General features: G+C 42.7%; 5 protein-coding genes and 1 long non-coding RNA gene across 8 annotated transcripts; 3 read left to right on the top strand and 3 right to left on the bottom strand.

The window, feature by feature from the left end:
• The first annotated feature begins 2 nt into the window (after positions 1-2).
• Positions 3-8,832, top strand: LOC135332912 (m7GpppX diphosphatase-like). 2 transcript variants are annotated; one of them, XM_064527836.1, is made up of 4 exons: positions 4-600; positions 754-978; positions 1,612-1,876; positions 8,769-8,832. In XM_064527836.1, the coding sequence occupies exons 1-3, from the start codon at positions 145-147 to the stop codon at positions 1,873-1,875; spliced, it is 945 nt and encodes a 314-aa protein (XP_064383906.1). In that variant the 5' UTR covers positions 4-144; the 3' UTR covers position 1,876; positions 8,769-8,832. The 2 variants fall into 2 exon arrangements, with proteins under 2 accessions (XP_064383907.1, XP_064383906.1); XM_064527837.1 differs by lacking the exon at positions 8,769-8,832 and having other exon boundaries at positions 3-600; positions 1,612-1,952.
• LOC135332827 (uncharacterized) lies at positions 2,129-4,092 on the bottom strand. Its single transcript, XR_010393647.1, has 2 exons — positions 2,694-4,092; positions 2,129-2,646 (listed from the first exon to the last, which is right to left on the bottom strand). It is a non-coding gene; the product is annotated as an uncharacterized LOC135332827 (long non-coding RNA).
• On the top strand, positions 5,084-7,206 carry LOC135332826 (uncharacterized). Its single transcript, XM_064527743.1, has 4 exons — positions 5,084-5,668; positions 5,790-6,232; positions 6,308-6,524; positions 6,580-7,206. Exons 1-4 carry the CDS (start codon positions 5,473-5,475, stop codon positions 7,131-7,133), a joined length of 1,410 nt encoding a protein of 469 aa, XP_064383813.1. The 5' UTR covers positions 5,084-5,472; the 3' UTR covers positions 7,134-7,206.
• A 183-nt stretch (positions 8,833-9,015) lies between the features above and the next one.
• LOC135332910 (serine/threonine-protein kinase WNK1-like) lies at positions 9,016-15,271 on the bottom strand. 2 transcript variants are annotated; one of them, XM_064527835.1, is made up of 3 exons: positions 15,134-15,271; positions 13,394-14,734; positions 9,016-9,958 (listed from the first exon to the last, which is right to left on the bottom strand). In XM_064527835.1, the coding sequence occupies exons 2-3, from the start codon at positions 14,432-14,434 to the stop codon at positions 9,062-9,064; spliced, it is 1,938 nt and encodes a 645-aa protein (XP_064383905.1). In that variant the 5' UTR covers positions 14,435-14,734; positions 15,134-15,271; the 3' UTR covers positions 9,016-9,061. The 2 variants fall into 2 exon arrangements, with proteins under 2 accessions (XP_064383905.1, XP_064383904.1); XM_064527834.1 differs by lacking the exon at positions 15,134-15,271 and having other exon boundaries at positions 13,394-14,878.
• A 2,260-nt stretch (positions 15,272-17,531) lies between these two features.
• On the top strand, positions 17,532-18,381 carry LOC135333089 (m7GpppX diphosphatase-like). The gene is made up of 4 exons (XM_064528017.1): positions 17,532-17,549; positions 17,648-17,792; positions 17,897-17,919; positions 18,089-18,381. The coding sequence occupies exons 1-4, from the start codon at positions 17,532-17,534 to the stop codon at positions 18,359-18,361; spliced, it is 459 nt and encodes a 152-aa protein (XP_064384087.1). The 3' UTR covers positions 18,362-18,381.
• A 177-nt stretch (positions 18,382-18,558) lies between these two features.
• LOC135332903 (serine/threonine-protein kinase 10-like) lies at positions 18,559-21,805 on the bottom strand. The gene is made up of 2 exons (XM_064527825.1): positions 20,116-21,805; positions 18,559-19,569 (listed from the first exon to the last, which is right to left on the bottom strand). The coding sequence occupies exons 1-2, from the start codon at positions 21,448-21,450 to the stop codon at positions 18,643-18,645; spliced, it is 2,262 nt and encodes a 753-aa protein (XP_064383895.1). The 5' UTR covers positions 21,451-21,805; the 3' UTR covers positions 18,559-18,642.
• Positions 21,806-21,827: the final 22 nt, after the last annotated feature.

Raw genomic sequence — 21,827 nt, 5'->3', positions numbered from 1 at the left:
CATTGTTGTTTACATAGCCTCTTTGTACAAGTGTTTGTACGAGTAGGGAAACCCCCCAGCTAGCTATAAGCTGCCACATGTGCTGTATAATTAAAAGTTCATCAAATTCTCTTGGTCTTGCATGCTGTTACTTGCACATAATCTATGGAGCCCCAAAAAAAGAAGTTGAAACTAGAAGAACATACTGACACCGACACAGTGGACAATCATCACCTGGCCTTCCACCAGTTCAGAGCAGAGAAGACGATACTCGTTAATCCTCAGTCAAAGCTGATTGCTGTAGTTGGTAAATTCCCTAGTGATCCTGACTCTCAGGGAGTGATAGTTGCTGAGAAACAACCTCTCACTGAATCATCACTGAGTAGCATGTTTTCATCCGATACTAAAGTCACCAAAAGCTTCCAAAACGATGTATACTCGCAGTACATATTGAGCTGTAGCGGTGGTGTTGGTGAGGTTAAAGTCACGTCTGTGTATCCAGCCACAGAAGCACATGTAAAGAAGTACTCGGAGCAATCGATGGTTATGGTCCAAGAAACACCTAACGATTATCAGACAATCACTAAACCGTTTATTGATAATAATCCTCTGAGTGTAGATGTGAGTTGCCTTTATTGTTTGTTTGTGAGCCATTTATTACTAGTGTATGTCTGAAATGCCATAAATTTATCTTACCAAATTTTTAGAGAATGGGTTGAAATTAAGTTATAACTAATAATATTTGCGCATTAATCGTTGTTTCTTTTCCCGTAGTGGGTGTATAATATTCTAGAAGGGAGATCAGAGGTTGAGCGAGTGGTGTACAACGATCCCGACCCTGACGTTGGGTTTGTGCTGCTCCCTGACATGAAGTGGGACCAGGGAATACTGGAGAACCTCTATATGCTCGCTGTGGTGCACAAGAGAGGGATACTGTCTCTGAGGGAGCTCAATGCTGAACACCTACCACTGCTCAGGAATGTACTTCACAAGGGAAAGGTATAGAGGGGGTGGTCATTTGCAACAACTAGAAACAACCTCTATATAACTACAGTAGAACCTCGCTAATCCGAATAGAGCGGGACCAGACCCCATCCGAATACATGAAATTTCCGGATTAACAGATGTCATTAATTGATTATGAATATCATTAACGAAGACACTTTTGTACATGTATTATAATATTACTGTGGCCAGAAGGGAAGCTGCTAGCTAGAATAGTCTTTATCTCAACTTTCTCTCCAATACAGTGAATCTTGGAGCTCTCTCTTCGTTTTCTTTGCAGTGGCCATTGTCTTGAGCAGTTTATCAATAAAATTATTCAGCTAAGCAATTTACATTGCGCATGCGCAGTACTCTATTCTACTGACAGCCCCTCCTCTTTTTCAGTTTGCCATTTTGTCCAGATTTGCGAGGTTTCGGATTAAAGGGGTCCGGATTAGCGAGGTTCTACTGTATATATAAAATGATTTGAAAACTAGCTATTCTGTACCTGTCTGTACCTATTGATTTGCATATTAGTTGCTGTATTAATTCTTCACGCTTTTACATGCACATATTATTAGAGCTATCCCACTGTTTAAATTGATTTGTTGACATTTTAACTAATGTGTAATTTTTTTCATTCTGCAGGAGATGATTCGAGAGAAGTATGGACTACCTGCTGAGGAGCTGCACTGCTATCTCCATTATCAGCCGTCTTACTATCATCTGCACATGCACTTTTCACACCTCAAGTACAACGCCCCGAGGATCTTCATAGGGCAGTCACATTTGTTGGACGAGGTCATTGACAATATACAGCTCGACAGTCAGTACTATGCTAAGAGGACTATTAGTTTTATTGTGAAACGTGATAGACCATTATTTCAGTGCTTTCAAAAACACAGACCATAACCTAATTTATCATATAATTATATTTAAATTGTACGTACCAATGGCTCCTTCTATGTATTATTGTTTCATGAGAATTTACCCAAAAATTACGAAAATTAAAACCGGGATACGTACACTCCCACGCATCGGTATTTCTCATGCAAGGCTCTTATATAGTACATGTATATATATAGTTTCCTGACATTGAAACGCGTACAATTTGCTTTGTGGGCTCTCGAGCCATAATATATCTCATCGGTCAAATGTCACTCAATTAAGAAAATAAATATCATGAACATTATTTGAGCAATAAAATACTCAAGAAATAGTTGTTGTGATACTAATTTTATACACAGTTGATCGTCTTTCACATTCATTGTTCAGTCCCCCAATCAAAAGGCACTCTGTTGGAGACAGTGACACAGTGGCAGCACGTGCTACAGGAGATGGTAGATTACCAACATAGAGCCAGGAGTCCATCGAGGATGAGTAGGCGTAGATCCTTTGAGTGGCTTCATCACTATCCACTCCACCAACAACAAAGAGGGTGCCGGATATCGTTACAGGGGAGGGCCGGTAAGATGGTGTGTTGGATATTGTATTCCATACAGAGTCGGCTTTGTTGGCACTCCCATCATCCTGTCGGTCTGCTGAGATGAGCTTGTCGACTTGAGCAGCACACACCTTGCTTAGATTATTGAGGTCATATCCCCCCATTAGGTACACTGTGTTGTTGTAGACAATTCCTCTTTGGCTACAACAAGCATACGGTAGTCTGTCTGTCTCGAACCACTGGGAGGTGCTGATGTTGTAAATCTCAACAATATCAGTGTATATACCTGCTGAGGAGCTGCACTGCTATCTCCATTATCAGCCGTCTTACTATCATCTGCACATGCACTTTTCACACCAGTCACATTTGTTGGACGAGGTCATTGACAATATACAGCTCGACAGTCAGTACCGGTGTCATAAAATTTTGGGCCCCCCCATGTTTAGGCCCCCCACTGTGAGATTAGGCCCCCCTCTTTTCTGCAGGAACAAAAAGCGCTTACGGATCTACTTACTATGACTTCTGGCTATTAGCTGACTTATCTATGCATGATACTAATGGACAAAGCAAAGGGAGTGCTATAATATAACACTATGACTTCTAGCTATTAGTTATCTGTGAACCCTCACCTCAGATCCTGTCATAGCCTCGATCCCAGGCCGAGTTTTCGCTTTTATAACGGTTAGGCAAACAACTGGGCCTGGTACTAGTTGTCTGCGCATGCGTCAATCGTTTGTCAGATTCTGACGAATGGATATTCTCGTTCACTTTCGTGACATTTATATTCGTGTACTATCGTGTACTAGAAGTCAGTTCCCGTTTTATCATTATTGGAATCGATTGGAATGGCTCTTAGCTGAAGCTTCTCTCTTCTCTGAAGCTTATTTTCTGAAGACTGAACAACAAGGGAAGAGGTATAAAGCTTTGTCAAGCTTGTTAAGGTCAGATATTTTTGTGTGGGCCCTATGGCCGGCTATGCTATCAAGTCTTGTTCATGTTTGGCAAAAATGTAGGTAGACTATAGTTTCATCATTAATATGGTGGATCAAGTGAAGAGTGTGAGCTAGAGAACTTGGTGCTGCCATCATCAGCTCGTCGACAATGACACTATAACCGAGAAATTTAATATGTATAGATCTACACGTATTTAAAATGTCTACTTCTCTGTACAGGAGCAATGGCTAATATCCAGCTATCCCAACAGTGCTCCTCTTGGCTATACTAACGGACGAGACTGGACAGTTTGAGGTAAGGGTTTAACCGTCTTTGGTTTCTTTTAATATTGTCCTATACTCACAGACACAGGACTGGAGTATGACCTGCTCATTCGAGCGTTGCTGGGTAGCTCAGAGACATCAAGAGAATCTACGTTTTCTCAAGCAATGAGTTACGAGTTGGGGCCTAGAATCAGAGAAGTCCAGCAGCCTGCTAAATCTTTTTGAAACGTAATTTGAAGGCATTCAATCATCCTGAAGTTGCCCTGGGTCACTGTAATTGTGCTGCAGCACAACTGGCAACTCCCCAGGCCTTTGTGAAGCAGCTCCCTATGTGCATCTTTTGTGTACTCACTCTGTGCATTTTCTGTGTAGAAATTTCTATTATTGATTTATTAAATATTTTTGCCGACCACAAATATACAATGAAAATTTGACGCATGCGCAGACAACTAGTACCAGGCCCAGTTGTTCGCCTAACCGTTATAAAAGCGAAAACTCGGCCTGGGATCGAGGCTAATCCTGTCAGAGAGTGTATAAAAGTAGCAAATATGTTAGCAGGCATGTTACTAAATCTACCATGGAATCCAAAAGTGAAGGAAGATTTACCTTTGAAGTTATTCATGCTCTCATAAGCAGGAACGAGTACCCTTCATCCTTTAGTAAAGAAGACAAGCGTTCCCTGAGGCGGAGAGTTAAATGCTTTGATGCAGTGGATGGAGAATTGTACTATGTTGGATCTACCCGTAAGAGACAGTTGCCATAAATTACCTAGATATTATACATATAGTTATCGCTATATATTTGTGTCTACATACTGTTACATGCAGTATTACATTTTCAAAAAAGGTGATGAGAAGAGGCTTGTTGTGGAAGACAAGGAGCAGAGGAAAAGGATTATAGGAGTAATCCATGATCCAAGTCATATGGGAGTCAACAGAACATTGGACATGATCACAGCCAAGTATTACTGGCCTGGTCAAACAAATGAAGTCAAAGAATATGTAAGTGAAGCCGGACTTAGCCTCGATTCCAGGCCGATTAAAATACGTATTTTAATCGGCCTTGAATCGAGGCTAAGCCGGACTTTACTATAGTATTTCTTTTAGTGTATTTGCATGATCTACTTATTTCTTATAGGTGAAAACATGTACCAAGTGCCAGTGTACCAATCCTAGACTACTAAAACCAGCATCGACTCTCCACCCAATACCAGTGACACCAAAGGTTTGGCATACAGTTGGGATGGATTTGATTGGCCCTCTGACAGAGACACCCAGGGGCAATAAGTATGTCATAACGCTCACTGACTATTTCAGCAAGTGGGCGGAAGCAGCCCCACTACCAGACAAGACAGCACATGGAGTAGCTAAATTCCTTTACTCTGTAAGTGCACTATAGCAATAATTATTATGCACATCATTTACAGCAAATCAATCTCTCTTAATAGGTTATGTGCAGAATGGGCTGTGCAGAAGTCATTGTCACTGACCAGGGTCGGGAATTCGTCAACTCACTCTCAGCCCAGTTGTACCAGAAAACCAACACCCAGCATAGAATCACTAGCGCTTACCACCCTCAGACAAATGGATTAACTGAGCGGTTTAACCAGACTCTTTCTAGGTGTTTGGCTAAGACTGTGAATGACAACCAAGATAACTGGGACGAGAAGATCAACACGATTCTCATGGGGTATAGGGCATCACGTCAGGCATCGATTAAGCATTCTCCTTACTTCATGCTCTTCCAAGCTGAGATGCGTTTGCCGATTGATAGTGAGCTACTGCCCGGTCAGCCTGAAGAAAGAACCCCAGAAGAAGTTATTGAGCATCTTTTGAAGAGCCGTGAAGAATGTTCACAACAGCTGAAGCCAACATCAAGTCAGCACAAGGCAAACAAAAAGAAACGTATGACAGAAAACACCAGCAAGTCAGCACACTTAGCGTGGGTATGAAGGTTTTGCTGGAGAATACTGCTCAAAAGCAGAGGAAGGGAGGAAAACTGGACTCAAGATGGCTAGGGCCATATTTCATCAACCGAGATTTAGGTAAGTTATTATTATTATTTTAGTGATAATAGTTATATCTATACAGCCTGTATGTTATACAGCTAAAATGAATTCACATGCACTATATATATAATTATATATATATTATATGTATATATAGGTAAGGGCTTATATGAGCTAAAAAACCTTTCTGGTCAAATACTCAAGAAGAAGGCAAATGTCTGTCGGCTGAAGTTGTTTAATGAAAGGAGCTTGTCTAGAGACAATAAACAGCCACCAGAAGGCGATCGGCCACCAGAGAGAGACGACCAACAGCCACCAGAGAGAGACGACCAACAGCCACCAGAGAGAGACGACCAACAGCCACCAGAGAGAGACGACCAACAGCCACCAGAGAGAGACGACCAACAGCCACCAGAGAGAGACGACCCACAGCCACCAAAGGGAGACGACCCACAGCCACCAAAGGGAGACGACCCACAGCCACCAGAGAGAGACGACCAACAGCCACCAAAGAAAGACGACCCAAAGAAAGAGGACCCACAGCCACCAAAGAGAGACCCTAAGTCAAACAAATGTAAGACTAAGGATGTTTTCAAGAAAGTGAGTGTTGTGTCTCAATCAATTATCTTTTGTCTGTTACTGTACCTTTACTGTACTATTCTTACCTTATCATAGATCGAAGTACAGTGGGTCAATGAGCTCTCTCTCACGGCACATGACAGAGAGATACTACTCGCCCCAACAGGCATGCTGTCTGACAAGCATGTGGATGCTGCAATGATGCTTTTAAGTGGCCAATTCTCCAAAACATCTGGGTTGCAATCGTCACTTAAAGTGCAGTTTCGTCTTGGTTTTCGCCCAATTGATTTGGACAAGCGCACGAGGGTTCAAGGTGAGTTATGTAACTATCTCAAGATTATGAAACAATTCTTTTTATTATATATTAGGAGTGCAGATACTGTTTGTGCCAGAACGTCATCACTGGATCCTGACAAGTTGTATTGAAGGCAGTGTCTATGTGTATGACAGCCTGCAGACAGGCACTAAGGAATTTCCTAGATCTGTAGAAAATCAACTACTCCAGCTCTACCATCCAACACTTAGTCCACCACAACGTCAAGAAATTGGTTTACTGGCAGAGTGTCCGCCTGTCCAACAACAACAAGAGTCATATGACTGTGGCTTATTTGCTATTGCATGGGCGTACCACCTCTTAGTTGGAGACTCTTTAAACACGCTGACACTGGACCAGCAAAAACTCAGACGGCATTTGGTAAGGTGCTTTGAAAAGAAGAAACTATCAAGGTTCCCAAAATCAAGGCAGGAGACCCCTCGAAGTGAGATAGTGTGGGTATCTGTAGTAGCTTCGTGCTACCAGTGCATAAGGCCTGACTCGTGGAACGACATGGTGCAGTGTGATGGCTGCGACAGGTACCACATGAAGTGTGCACGTATAAAGAAAGCTCCATTCAGTGACTGGCACTGTAAAGACTGCAAATAGACTGCAAATAGATAGCTAGTTTTTCTGTTGTTGTACTTGTTCAAGTTTTGAGATGTATCATAATAACCGCTGAGATACTTTTAATAGGGGGGGCCTAAACTTTTAAGAGGGGGCCCAGAATTTTAAAATTCTAGGCCGGGGGGGGGGGGGGCCAATCTCATGGGGGGCCTAAAATTTTATGACACCGGTGTCATAAAATTTTAGGCCCCCCATGAGATTGGGCCCCCCCCCGGGCCTAGAATTTTAACATTTTAGGCCCCCTCTTAAAATTTTAGGCCCCCCATTAACAGCACAACAGCAGTAACATTATGTGACAGTGCATTCTCAAAATACACCAATACAGTCTTCTATGGTCTTCACAGTCTATGCATGCAGTGCCAGTTACTGAATTCAGTTCTCCTCACACACACACATTTCATGCATGTACAGTAGTACCACTGGTCTCACAGCCATCACACTGCACCATGTCATATGCAGCACGAAGCACATAGGTGCCAACTGTCCCGAATTGGTCAGGACTGTCCAAGATTACCCTTGTCCCGAAAGGAAACTGCTATTCACCTCAGATATCCCGGATTTTAAGGTTGCTGCTTCTGAGCTGGGTTACTAAGTTCCAAAAGGCTTATCAAGCCTGACACTACTGCATGCTATAATCTTCAAACAATGAACAAAAACAGCTTTACACAAGAAACTTAGTTTATATAGCAAGGGCATATGAGAGAAGCGCCCTTGTAATAAGTGGGCGGGCTCACTTGTTTGCATGTACATGTACTGTGATTCCACTATAGTTTCTCTCTTGACTTCTATATCTATGATTCCACATTACTTGAGAGCTGAGCCAGTGATGCTATTGGAGCATCCCCACAACAATTTACATCTTCTATGTAGGAAAACATGGAGGAAGATATGTATTGTTGTCTTTGCACTGAAAATTGTGTGCTTTATACTTTATAATTATTGTGAATTCACAAAATTTTGCCTCCTTTGGCGACCAGCCGCTTGGGGATAACGCCGCCATGTTTTGTCTTGAAATTTGGCTGAGAAAGTAAGCACAAAAAAAGTTGCAAATATGGCGATAGCTATGCACAACATCGATTGTCTTACAGGCAGATCCAACATTGCAGAGCTGCATCAAAGCATTTAACTCTTATAGGTATGAGTAACTCGAGGCTAGAGTAACTTGAAAGGTAAATCTTCCTTCACTTTGAATTCCATGATAGAATAATAATGCAAACAATTTTGCTACTTTGATACAGAGTCTTTGCATGCATGCAGTCTCTTTGATGCTTTGTAACTAATAGAGCTAACCTTACCATAATTCTTTGACTTCGTTCTATCATAGATAAAGATTTCTGTTCGTTTATCTATGGTTCTATTGTGCAGAAAAGAGGGGGGCCTAATCTCACAGTTGGAGGCCTAGAATTTTAACAGATTGGACCCCTAGGGGGCCTAAAATGTTAACATTCTAGGCCCGGGGGGCCCAAAATTTTAAAATTCTAGGCCCGGGGGGGGCTAAACATGGGGGGGGCCCAAAATTTTATGACACCGGCTCTATGCTAAGAGAACTATTAGTTTTATTGTGAAGCGTGATAGACCATTATTTCAGTGCTTTCAAAAGCACAAACCATTATTAACCTGATTAATTATCTGAAGTGTACCAATGGCTCTTTCTACATATTCTTGTATTATTGTTTCATGAGAACTTATTAATACAAAAATTAATTAAAGCGAAAATTGAAACTGGGATACACTCTCACGCATTGGTATTTCCCATGCAAATTAAAGCTCTAGCTTGGTATGTGTGGTTTCCTGACATTGAAACGCAATTTGTTCTGTGGGCTCTCGAGCCAAAATATATCTCATCGGTTACATGTCACTCAACTCAAGAAAATAATTATCATGAACATTAATTTTGAGCCATAAAATACTCAAGAAATAGTTGCTGTGATACTAATTTTATACACAGTTGATTGTCTCTCTATTTCTTTGTTCCATCCCCCGATCACAAAACACTGTGTTGGAGACAGTGACACAGTGGCAGCGTATGCTATAGGAGATGGTAGATCCCCAACGTAGAGCCAAGAGTCCATCGAGGATGAGTAGGCGTAGATCCTTTGAGTGGGGTTTCTTTCAATATCCACTCCACCAATAGCGAAGGGGGTGGGGGTGTCGGATATCGTTACAGGGGAGGGCCGGTGAGACGGTGTGTTGGATATTGTATTCCAGACAGAGTCGGCTTTGTTGGCACTCAGTTTGTCGACTTGAGCAGCACACACCTTGTTTAGATTATTGTCGTCAAATCCCCCCATTAGGTACACTGTGCTGTTGTAGACAATTCCTCTTTGGCCAGCACAAGCATACGGTAGTCTGTCTGTCTCACTCCACTGGGAGGTGCTGATGTCGTAAATCTCAACATTATCAGTGTAGCCACTAGAGCCCATACCTCCTGCTACGACCAGATGTGTTGGGAGACTAACGACTGCTGGTGAATCCCTCGCTGTGGGCATGGGTGGGATCGTCCGTTTCCAGTTCCTTCCTTTGTTAAACACATGTACCGCATTGGATCTAGAGGATGAATCCATACCGCCAACTGCTACCAGTTCACCTTTGACCTCTCCCAGACCAAACCATCGTACAGGAAGTCTGGGCAAAGTTGACCAAACGTCTTGTGGCGGATCGTAACAGTGGACACGGTACAAGTCAACATTGTAAACACAGCCTCCTCCACCATAGTAGACCTTGCCATTGATGGTTACTGCTTGTCCACCATACATCTTCACTGGAGCCTCAGAGCACTGACTATAGGACAACTGAACCTGTAGGGACTGGAGAATACAGAGAGTCAATAACTTGTGTGTTGCATGTAATAAGGAGCATTTGGAATGTATATACTGCTAAAATCAGATGGTAAGTATTATTACCCGAGGCGCGCGTGGGCGGCCACGGGTATAGTAGTCGTTTGGTTTGTCTGTTTGTTTGTCTGTTTGTAATTTCAGGGTCTGCTCACCTGGCTGCCACAGCACTGCGTTTATAGCATGGATAGCCTTCACACAATAAGTTATCAATAGTAGATTTCGATGTTAGAGCTTTGTTGTCGAATAAAAGCGAGCATAAACCATAGATATAAGGTAGAGGGATGGGAAACATTACGTAAATAGCATTGACGATCCGCGTTTCGGTCAATGTTTTCTTCTTTATTTCCTCCAGCCCATGCTTTTAGGCTATAAACTAGCGCTACTGAGCTCCATGTATTAGCAATGGCTAGTGGAACAGTCACAACAAGGTAGCAGCAATAGTTAGTGAGACCCCTCCAAGCAGTAAAAAGCAGCTTGCATGAACAGGCAAATTCTTGAGAGGAGCTCTGTCTGTACCGTTGAGTATTCCAGTACAGTCACAGACATGATAGAGAATTATGGAAATGTAGCAAAGTTCTGTCGTAAATTACTGTGCCGATACGATGAACCAACTATCAATGAATACAAAGAGACATTTACCTACATTCAATCATAGATTGAGGAGTTAGAGGGATAGGAAACGGAGTGGTGCACGTGATGATTTTACATTGAATCTGCAGTGGAGCCTCGAAAAATATCCGCGTTACGAGGCTATTAAGCACATTTTGCCGGGTAACTCCCAAAGCTGTGTTTCCTTGAGACATTATCTCTTTCAGCAATTTATAACACGCCTAGTCCATGAGCCACGTGTAGTACTTGCTAATGTCTGACCACACCCAGTAAAAAGAGACTTTCCAATAAAGTTATATGTTCCCAAGGCTGTTTTAGAGCTATTGGAACATATAACGTGTAAGCGTGCTGGTTATGACTACTACATAGGTATAGACCTTGAAATATAAGTGAGTTGCACGGACTAAGCACAGTTACTTGTAGTTTATTATGCACTGAGTGTAGAAATAGATATTGTTGTGATGGCCTCGATGAAACCGCAGCGTAGCGCGGATGTTACTCGAGATACAAACTGTTTCCTATCCCTCTAACTCTTCAATCTATGATTCAATCATTGATGTAACTTTCTAAATGGGTACACAAAAAGTGTGCTTTTAAAAACCAGCTTAGCTACTAAGACAAAAATGAACATTACTTACCAACCTAAAGCCAAGTGGCTTTGATTTTACTTGCATACAATGCCCAGCTAGCTACTTAAGAAAGAGGGAATCATTAATATTTTGGGCTGTAGTCACAGCCTCTCCTTGTAGAAGGTACACAAAGCCACTAGATAGAGCCGAAACGATAATACAACACTCAAAAAACTGCCTTTGAAAGTGTTCAAGCTCTTGGTGAGATACACTATAATTATGATGCACAGTAGGCGTGGATGCTCAGTACAGGACTAAGAGTCCCAGTGGGGAGCTTTGACATTTCCCGCTGGGTTGGCGGGGTGTCTAGAGGTGAAACGCGGATCAACTTTTGGTATTACACAGAAGTGATTGTGCGCACGTGCTCCGTTTCCCATCCCTCTCCCTTCTTATATCTATGCATAAACTAAGAAGCTTGAACTTTCACGTTGGCGCCGAGGGGTCCGACACTCTGTGAAATCTTGTACACTTACTTTTGAAATCTTTTGAAATCTCATGAAATCCCGAAATCTTGAAATCTCTGAAATCTCCACCTTTGACCTCATTTTCCGTAATCTTATTGTAATCTCAGTGTCATGCCTTGACTAAATGGGCGTGGCCTGCCTACAAAAAGGTGGACGGGCACGCCCATCTGTGCCTTGATTGCATCTGCTCACAGTGCAAGTGCTATAGTGCAATTGCTAGTGCATCCATGACCGAGGTGCATGACTAGTGCAAGTGCATGTTGAATGACGGTAGAGCTTTCAATCTTCAACCCCAGTGATGCTCTGTGAAATCTGTGAAATCTTTGTGAAATCTCTGAAATCTCGAGATTTTGAAATCTTGAGATTTTGAAATCTTGTACGCTAAAAATTACAGTGTCGGACCCCTCGCGTTGGCGCGGCAGCTAGCTAGCTAACTACACGCGGCCTTTATTCGAGATACCCGCCGTATTTACAGCTGAAGTGATCCCGTACCAAAAACAGTGGAAAAGGGTCGGCACTACAATGGATTGTGACTTGTTTGTTGCTCTGTTAGCTGACTCCAGGATCCCAGGAGTCATATCATACTTCTCTGAGACTCCAGGAATCTTTGCTGTGATCCTAGTCTACTGTGCATGCCTCATTACCACTGTTTTTAGTACTCTGTTCTCACAGCATGCCTCTAGTCTGGTTTAGTTTTATTGCTCCTGAGTTGCTGTACTAGACAGCTCAGTCATCATCACTACATGCACTGCGTTTAATATATTACTCTACTGGTTTCTTTATAATCATGTCACAAGCCGAGGGTTTGCACTTTAGTGCTCTATTTGTGACAGGTGAATCTACTCACCTGGGTGTCATGGCGCTGCGTTTACAACACAGATAGCCTTCACACAACAAGTTATTAGTTTTAATAGTGGCAGATTTTGATTTTAAAGCTTCGTTGTCAAATAAAAGCTAAGAAGCTTGAACTTGCACGTTGAGCTAGCTACACTGTGGCCTTTATTACTTGCAGATGAAGTGATCCCGTACCAGGAACAATGGAAAAGGGTCACTACAATAGAAAGCTAGAATTGTGACTGGATGTTGTCTCTGTTAGCTGACTCTGGGATCCTACTCCAGGAGCCATACTTCTCTGAGACTCCAGGCTTCTTTGCTGTGATCGTAGTCCACAGTGCATATATCTATGTACCACTAAAACTCTGTTCTCAAATGTTTCAGCATATCTCTCTCTCTGTAGTCTAGCTGTGCTAGACAGCTCAGTCACTACCTAGTTCTTCTAGTTTCTTTGGTAATCATGTCACTAGCCGAGGGTTTGCACTTTAGTGCTCTAGTTATTGCATGAGTGGTGAATGAGGTCAAGTTATAATAAAAGACAACTCCCTTCTAATGAAAGCACCACGGAAACTCTTGCTTGTACTCATTCAGCATTGAGCCACTATAGCAGTCACACAGACAGACAGACACACACACATACAAACACACTACAGCATACCTCGCTGGGCATTCGCACATAATTACTGAGGCACTGCAAAAAATTAATGTATGTCATTCATTAGTGCCTCATTGCCGGAATGTACTCAGCGATCAATTGGAACAGAAGCTTTAGACTTGGCATTTTAATACGGTGACGATAATTTAAAAGACGGTCACTGTACTATCATAATTATTAAATATATGAGAACTTACAATATTGATGAGCTCACCTGTGGTTTGCTGGTCAAGTAGTCTCTGATTTTAGTGAGTTGGTCGTTCAAACTCTGAATGGTGGCTTCTTTCTTCTCTAGATGAGTGTCCCTTGAGGAAATGATCGAATCTTTGAGAGTGATAATAGAGTTTTTTTCTTCAATTTGTTGCTCCATCACTTCAGTGAGTTGCTTACATTGAGTTTCTAGCTCCTGTTTGCCATCCAACTGGTTTTCAATGATAGCTTGATTTTGAAAGGCTTCCACTGAGTGCACCAACTGCATACGCTCAGCAATGCTTTCACTTTCTTTCTCTCGTCGTCTTTTCTCCTCCGCCAGTGCCTCGTTCTCTCCTGCTTTCTCCTGGATTGCCGAGTCCTTCCTCACAACCTCCTCCTCAAGCTCCCTCTTCTCTGTCAGTAGGGCACTCACTCGCTGGAGTATCTCCACTCTGTTCTCAAAGGAGGGAGGGTGTTCAAGTACCACACCCACCATCTGACCCACTATCTCTGCTGCTCTAGGCCTTTGCTGAGGGTTGTTGCTGAGACAGCGCATGATGAGGTCCATCAGAGGGTGGTCTGGGGGAATTTTTCGAAGGAACTCTTCACGTCGTTCAGCTTCCATCACTGGTATCAGACCATTGGGATTAGCAGGATCGATTCGTGTCTGGCCGATACTTGGTAGTGGCCACTCTACTGTGAAGGTGTGAATCATCATGATCCCAAAGGAGAACACATCCACACTGGTGTCGTAGTGGGGGTTGGCAACCATCACTTCGGGGGGCATGTACGCTGGGGTGCCAGGGGTCTCCGTCATTCGACTCACTTGAAAGGGGGTGAGGTTCAATATACGAGCAACCCCCAGATCGGATATCTTGGCCGTCATGTTAGTGGACAAGAGGACATTGTTGGCTGAGAGGTCTCTGTGCACAATGACTGGTGTTTGGCCATGGAGGTAGACCAGGCCCAGTGAGACGTCATGGAGGATGGAGAAATTGATCTCATCGGGGAGAATACCGTAGCGCTCGAGACAGCTGGTCAAGTTGGTGGGAAGGAACTGCATGACTAGGATGGGGAACTGAGAGCCTTCCTCAAAACAGACTCCCAGAAACTGGACAATGTTAGGGTGCCTAGTTTGACTGAGCAGGTGACACTCCTCCAAATACCTTCGTGCTGCATGCCCGATTCTAGTCTCGTAGAGAACTCAGTAAAGCTTCTTGCCGGTACATTTCAGTCCTCGATACTCTAGCTCCATGACAACAGCGTAGGAACCATGTCCAAACTCATTCTCAGTGATGTGAATTTGTCTCAGAGTGAATTGCTCGAAATCTTGTGGATTTACAGCCATTGTCTTCGTTACTTACTGTGTGAATAGAAAATAATGAAGTCTGAATAGGCAATCCAGTTATAAAATTCAAGCTATCGAATATTAAAGCAAGGATAAAATAATGATCAAGAGCTAGCTAGCTATCTATAACTTCACCAATTAAGATTAAGTACATGTAGATAGTGCTTTACATTCCATGCATAGCGCATAGCGCATGCTAAATACCTTACCAATAGGTATAGCCTCGAGACCAGCCGTTCATTAGCGCTACTTGGATAACTAGCCTCGATTCCAGGCCGATTTTAATCGGCCTTGAATCGAGGCTACTGGATAACAAACGGCTGGTCTCGAGGCTATAGTATGAGGAGGTTGGTCACAAAGCCAAAAGTTAATAGTGACGTAGTCTTTATTAAAATACTTGAACCTTGAACCTACTTTATCAAGCTCTTTTCTAGCCGGCCAGCAGGCCACCTTTTCATTCTTGAAACAAGAGTATACTTAGATGATGATATAGCTGAGCTATACATTCACTCTACAGTATAGTACAGCACGGTATATAGCTCTAAAGGTCAGAGGTCAGTTTGACGTGACAGAACTACGACCTTTATGAGAGGTCACCCCTTTTAGGCACTGCACGATTTCTCTGGAGCCGGAGGGGCGCAGTAGCTAAAAGTTAACTAATTTGCAGCAGCAATAACATGAAGGGGCTACTTTATCACAAGAATCAGGGCGCAATGTGCAGTCAACTTGCAAATTTACTGCACAAAACATAAGCTCACGTGATGATTCATTAGTGACCTTTTGACCCTGTCCACCCTCCTCTGAATATCTTCTGTGTTCAGGTCAAAGGTCAATCAATAAGTCAAACATTTTCTGGGAATGGTCATCAATTTATCAGGAGCCCATAAATAAGGGCTCCATTATTCAGTGAAAATTGAATAATGTTCTCCTATACTGCTCTCATGAAAAAAATAAAAAAAGTGTACTCCTAATGAAAAGAGTATACCCTAATGAAAAGTATACCCCCTAATGAAAAGAGCCTACCCTAATGAAAAAGTATACCCTCTAATAAAAAAAAGTATACCCCTAATGAAAAAAGTATACCCCCCTAATAAAAAAAAGTATACCCCCTAATGAAAAAAGTATACCCCCTAATGAAAAAGTATACCCCTAATGCAAAAAAGTATACCCCCCTTGAATTATGGCACTAATATAGCGCCATAGTTTGGTGTCTGTGATGGTTATTGGACCTAACCCTATCAGCACATAATAGCCATTCTAGCTAGATCCAGCCATGTTCTATTGCTGACTCAGCAGTAAAACATGACTGGATCTAGGTGGATCTAGCTATAGTATGGGTATTATGTACTGATAGGGTTAGGTCCAGTAACCATCAAAGAGAAACACCAAACACAACTAGCTGTCAACAGATTGAGCGACAGAAACCGTGCAGAAATATTGTTTCATAAATCAGTCGCCCTCTATAACATTATAGAGGGCGACTGATTTATAAGACAAGTCTATGTCATAGACTTGTGATTAGGCCGCCCAACTTTTAGAGGGCGGCTAAAATAAAGACTAGCAGAAGTACAGTAGATGCTACTCACTGCTGAGTCAGCAAAAAACGAAAAGCAATTTGGCCTAGAATGTCATTAAAAGGTCATAATTAGTGCATGAAAGTTCAAGTGATGTCCGACCTCCTTTGGTTGTCGGCCTAGCTAGAAACAACTGGGCCTGGAATCGAGGCTAGACTGTCACATGCCTTTCGCTTTGCAGCAAAAGGGGGGGTATGGCTCAATCACAAAGTGCTGAAGTTTTCATTAACATCATTCACTTTACCCAAAATTAATATTGAGATATACTTTTTATAGACAAAGATTGGAAAGTCACTGTAAGCAAATTTAATATATACACAGCAAAAACACATAATTAGGGTAGTTATATACTTATAGCATAAATTCTCAGAATTGCATCCCCTCAGACTCATGTCGAAAGTGGATTGACGAACTGGATGAAAAATTGTTTAGTGTCCGCATTCCATTCCGTCCAGAACTTGTCGGCTCCTTTCTCCACTTCACGACTAGGAATCTGGTCATTGTGTGTGTGTTTGTGCATGTGTATGTGTGTGTATGTGTGTGTATGCGTGTGTGTGTGTGTGTGTGTGTGTGTGTGTGTGTGTGCGTGCGTGTGTGTGTGTGTGTGTGTGCGTGCGTGCGTGTGTGTGGTGCGTGCGTACGTGTGTGTGTTTGTGTGTGTGTGTGTGTGTGTGTGTGTGTGTGTGTGTGTGTGTGTGTGTGTGTATAATTATGTGTGTGTGCATGGTGGAGTAAATGTGAGAAACGGCTCTAAGCTTAGTGACAAAATGTTAATGACAGTTGGACCGCTTCCATTAGAAGGAAGAAAACTATTAATATTTTAGGCAATAGATGCGTACTTGTTCCAACACATGTCACTGACATACATAACTGCATGTAGCCTCGATTCCAGGCCGATTATATTTTAATCGGCCTCTCGAATCGAGGCTAGACTGCATGTAGCCAGTGCAGGACTTGGTTTTGTAGTGGAACGGAAAAATAATATTGGGGAACGAAGTATTGACAGAGGGCAGCCTTTATTGAGGGGTAATTTTGTACACAATTAATGGGAACCTTGGCCCCTTTACGAGAGTTGGCATTCTTTAGGGGTGGCCGTTTATATAAGAGGGGTTCCACTGTATGTGTATTCCATACAATACCATACCCTATAATACCTTGAATCCTATGGTTTCGTAAGGCTCATGCAGCAGCAAACAATAGACTGCCACTGTCTGTCCGGGGGCTCCATGCAAGGCTTGATGCCGTCCACTATCTCAGTGTAGTTCACTAGACTCTGCTGGCCATTCATAGGGTCCCTCTGTTTAGTAACTGGGGAGGGGGAATTGTTCTTTATTTTCCTGTAGTGGGTATATAGAATATTCTAGAAGGGAGATCAGAGGTTGAGCGAGTGGTGTACAATGATCCAGACCAGGACATTGGGTTTGTGCTGCTCCCTGACATGAAGTGGGACCAGGGAATACTGGAGAACCTCTATACGCTCGCTGTGGTGCACAAGAGAGGTATATACTGTCTCTGAGGGAGCTCAATGCTCCACTGCTCAGGAATGTACTTCACAAGGAAAAGGTGTGGGGTGGTCATTTGCAACAAGTTAATAGATTTACAGATTTGAAACTGACTAGGTATTCTGTACCTAAATAATTTGCATATCAGTACGTAATTAATTTTCTGCATAATTATTATCACACTTTTACATAATTATGCGCATACTGTTAATTAAAGCTACCGGTATCCTTTTAAGTCGCCTACTAAATTGATTTGTTGACATATTAATTGAACTATAACTTTTCATTCTAAGGAGATGATTCGAGATAAGTATAATGGACTACCTGCTGAGGAGCTGCACTGCTATCTCCATTATCAGCCGTCTTACTATCATCTGCACATGCACTTTTCACACCTCAAGTACAACGCCCCGAGGATCTTCATAGGGCAGTCACATTTGTTGGACGAGGTCATTGACAATATACAGCTCGACAGTCAGTACTATGCTAAGAGAACTATTAGTTTTATTGTGAAGCGTGATAGACCATTATTTCAGTGCTTTCAAAAGCACAAACCATTAACCTGATTAATTATCTGAAATGTACCAATGGCTCTTTCTACATATTCTTGCATTATTGTTTCATGAGAACTTCATTTACCCAAAAATTAATTAGAGCGAAAATTGAAACTGGGATACACTCCCACGCATTGATGCAAATTAAAGCTCTTGGTAGGTGTGGTTTCCTGACATTAAACGCGAATATTACAATTTGTTCTGTGGGCTCTCGAGCTAAAACATATCTCATCGGTTACATGTCACTCAAGAAAATAATTATCATGAACATTAAATTTTGAGCCATAAAATACTCAAGAAATAGTTGTTGTGATACTAATTTTATACACAGTTGATTGTCTTTCTATTTCTTTGTTCCATCCCCCGATCACAAAACACTCTGTTGGAGACAGTGACACAGTGGCAGGGTATGCTACAGGAGATGGTAGATCACCAACGTAGAGCCAGGAGTCCACCGAGGATGAGTAGGCGTAGATCCTTTGAGTGGCTTTTCTTTCACTATCCTCTCTTTCACTATCCTCTCCACCAACAGCAAAGAGGGTGTCGGATATCGTTACAGGGGAGGGCCGGTAAGATGGTGTGTTGGATATTGTATTCCAGACAGAGTTGGCACTCCCATCATCCTTTCGGTCTGCTGAGATGAGCTTGTCGACTTGAGCAGCACACACCTTGTTGAGATTATTGCCATCATATCCCCCCATTAGGTACACTGTGTTGTTGCAGACAAGTCCTCTTGAGTTACAAGCATACGGTAGTCTATTTGTCTCGCTCCACTGGGAGGTGCTGATGTTGTAAATTTCAACTTTATCAGTGTAGCCACCAGAGACCAACCGACCTCCTGCTACGATCAGATGTGTTGGGAGACTAACAACTGCTGGAGAACTCCTCGCTGTGGGCATGGGTGGGATCGTCCGTTTCCAGTTCCTTTCTTTGTTAAACACATGTACCACATTGGATTTAGAGTTGGATGAATCCCTACCTCCAACTGCTACCAGTTCACATTCGACCTCCCCTAGACCAAACCATCGCACAGGAAGTCTGGGCAAAGTTGACCAAACGTCTTGAGGCAGATCGTAACAATGGACACAGTACAAGTCATCATTGTAAACACAGCCTCCTCCACCATAGTAGACTTTGCCATTGATGGTTACTGCTAGTCCATGTGACATCTTCACTGAAGCCTTAGAGCACTGACTATAGGACAACTGAACCTGTAGAGACTGGAGAATACAGAGAGTCAATAACTTGTGTGTTGCATGTAATTAGGAGCATTTGGAATGTATACATGTACTGCTAAAATCAGATAATATAGTTAGTTAAACAACAGTTAAAAAAGAATATCCTGTGCACACGAATAAAGACTATTATTACAGTTTAGTGCTTATTACTATTGCATGAGTGGTGCTTAGAACAGATGGGTTCGAGGTCAAGTTATAATAAAAGACAACTTCCATTGTAACGAAAGCACTACGGAAACTCTTGCTTGTAACTCATTCAACATTGAGCCGCTATATAGCAGCCAAACAGACACACTACAGCATACCTCGCTGGGCATTCGCACATAATTACTGAGGCACTGCAAAAAATTAATGTATGTCATTCATTAGTGCCTCATTGCCGGAATGTACTCAGCGATCAATTGGAACAGAAGCTTTAGACTTGGCATTTTAATACGGTGACGATAATTATAATAAGAGAAACGACGGTTACTGTACTATCATATTTTATATATGAGAATTAATGGCATACAATATTGATGAGCTCACCTGTGGTTTGCTGGTCAAGTAGTCTCTGGTTTTAGTGAGTTGGTCGTGCAAACTCTGAATGGTGGCTTCTTTTTTCTCTAGATGAGTGTCCCTTGAGGCAATGATCGAATCTTTGAGAGTGATAATAGAGTTTTTTTCTTTAATTTGTTGCTCCATCACTTCAGTGAGTTGCTTACAATGAGTTTCTAGCTCCTGTTTGCCATCCAACTGGTTTTTAAGATTTTCAATGATAGCTTGATGTTGTTCGGCTTCCACAGAGTGCACCAACTGCATACGCTCGACAGTGTTTTCACTTTCTTCCTCTTGTCGTCTTTTTTCCTCCGCCAGTGCCTTGTTCTCTCTTGCTTTCTCTTGAATTGTAGAGTCCTTCCTCACAACCTCCTCCTCAAGCTCCCTCTTCTCTGTCAGTAGGGCACTCACTCGCTGGAGCATGTTCACTCTATTCTCAAAGGAGGGAGGGTGTTCAAGTACCACACCCACCATCCGACCCACTATCTCCGCTGCTCTAGGCCTTCGCTGAGGGTTATTGCTGAGACAGCACATGATGAGGTCCATCAGAGGGTGGTCTAGGGGAATTCTTCGAAGAAAGTGTTCACGTCGTTCGGCTTCCGTCACTGGTATCAGTCTGTCAGGATTAGCAGGATCAATTCTGGTGGGGCCGATACTTGGTAGTGGCCACTCTGCTGTGAAGGTGTGAATCATCATGATCCCAAAGGAGAACACATCCACACTGGTGTCGTAGTGGGGGTCGGCAACCATCACTTCGGGGGGCATGTACGCTGGGGTGCCAGGGGTTTCTGTCATTCGACTCACTTGAAGGGGGGTCAGGTTCAATATTCGAGCAACCCCCAGATCGGATATCTTGGCTGTCATGTTGGTGGACAAGAGGATATTGTTGGCTGAGAGGTCTCTGTGCACAATGACTGGTGTTTGGCCATGGAGGTAGACCAGGCCCAGTGAGACGTCATGGAGGATGGAGAAGTTGATCTCATCGGGGAGAATACCGTAGCGCTCGAGACAGCTGGTCAAGTTGGTGGGGAGGAACTCCATGACTAGGATGGGGAACTGAGAGCCTTCCTCAAAACAGACTCCCAGAAACTGGACAATGTTAGGATGCCTAGTTTGACTGAGCAGGTGACACTCTTCCAGATACCTTCGTGCTGCATGCCCGATTCCAGTCTCGTAGAGAACTCGGTAAAGCTTCTTGCCGGCACATTTCAGTCCTCGATACTCTAGCTCCATGACAACAGCATAGGAACCATGTCCCAACTCATTCTCAGTGATGCGAATTTGTCTCAGACTGAACTGCTCGAAAGCTTGTGGATTTACAGCCATTGTCTTCGTTACTGTGTGAATAGAAGAGAATGAAATATTACTGAGTCTGAATAGGCGCAGCAATCCAGTTATAAAATTCAAGCTATCGAATATTAAAGCAAGGATAAAAGATCAAGAGCTATCTATAACTTCACTAATTAAGATCAAGCTTTTTTTACTGGTACTAGTGCTTTACATTTCCATGCAAAGCTAACTTCAAGGACATCTTTAACTTACCAAAAGGTCATACTATTATAGTACAAGACACGCCTTTCTTTTGCAAGCTTTGCAGCAAAAGGGGGGTGTGGCTCAATCAATAACAAAATGCTGAAGTTCTTAAGGCAGAAGAACTTCAGCATTTTGTTAAAGTTTTTCTGTTGTTCTAAAGTAAATACCCA

The sequence above is a fragment of the Halichondria panicea genome, chromosome 3, assembly GCF_963675165.1.
Source record: "Halichondria panicea chromosome 3, odHalPani1.1, whole genome shotgun sequence".
NCBI lineage: Eukaryota > Metazoa > Porifera > Demospongiae > Suberitida > Halichondriidae > Halichondria > Halichondria panicea.
This window is presented reverse-complemented; position numbering and strand designations above follow the sequence as displayed.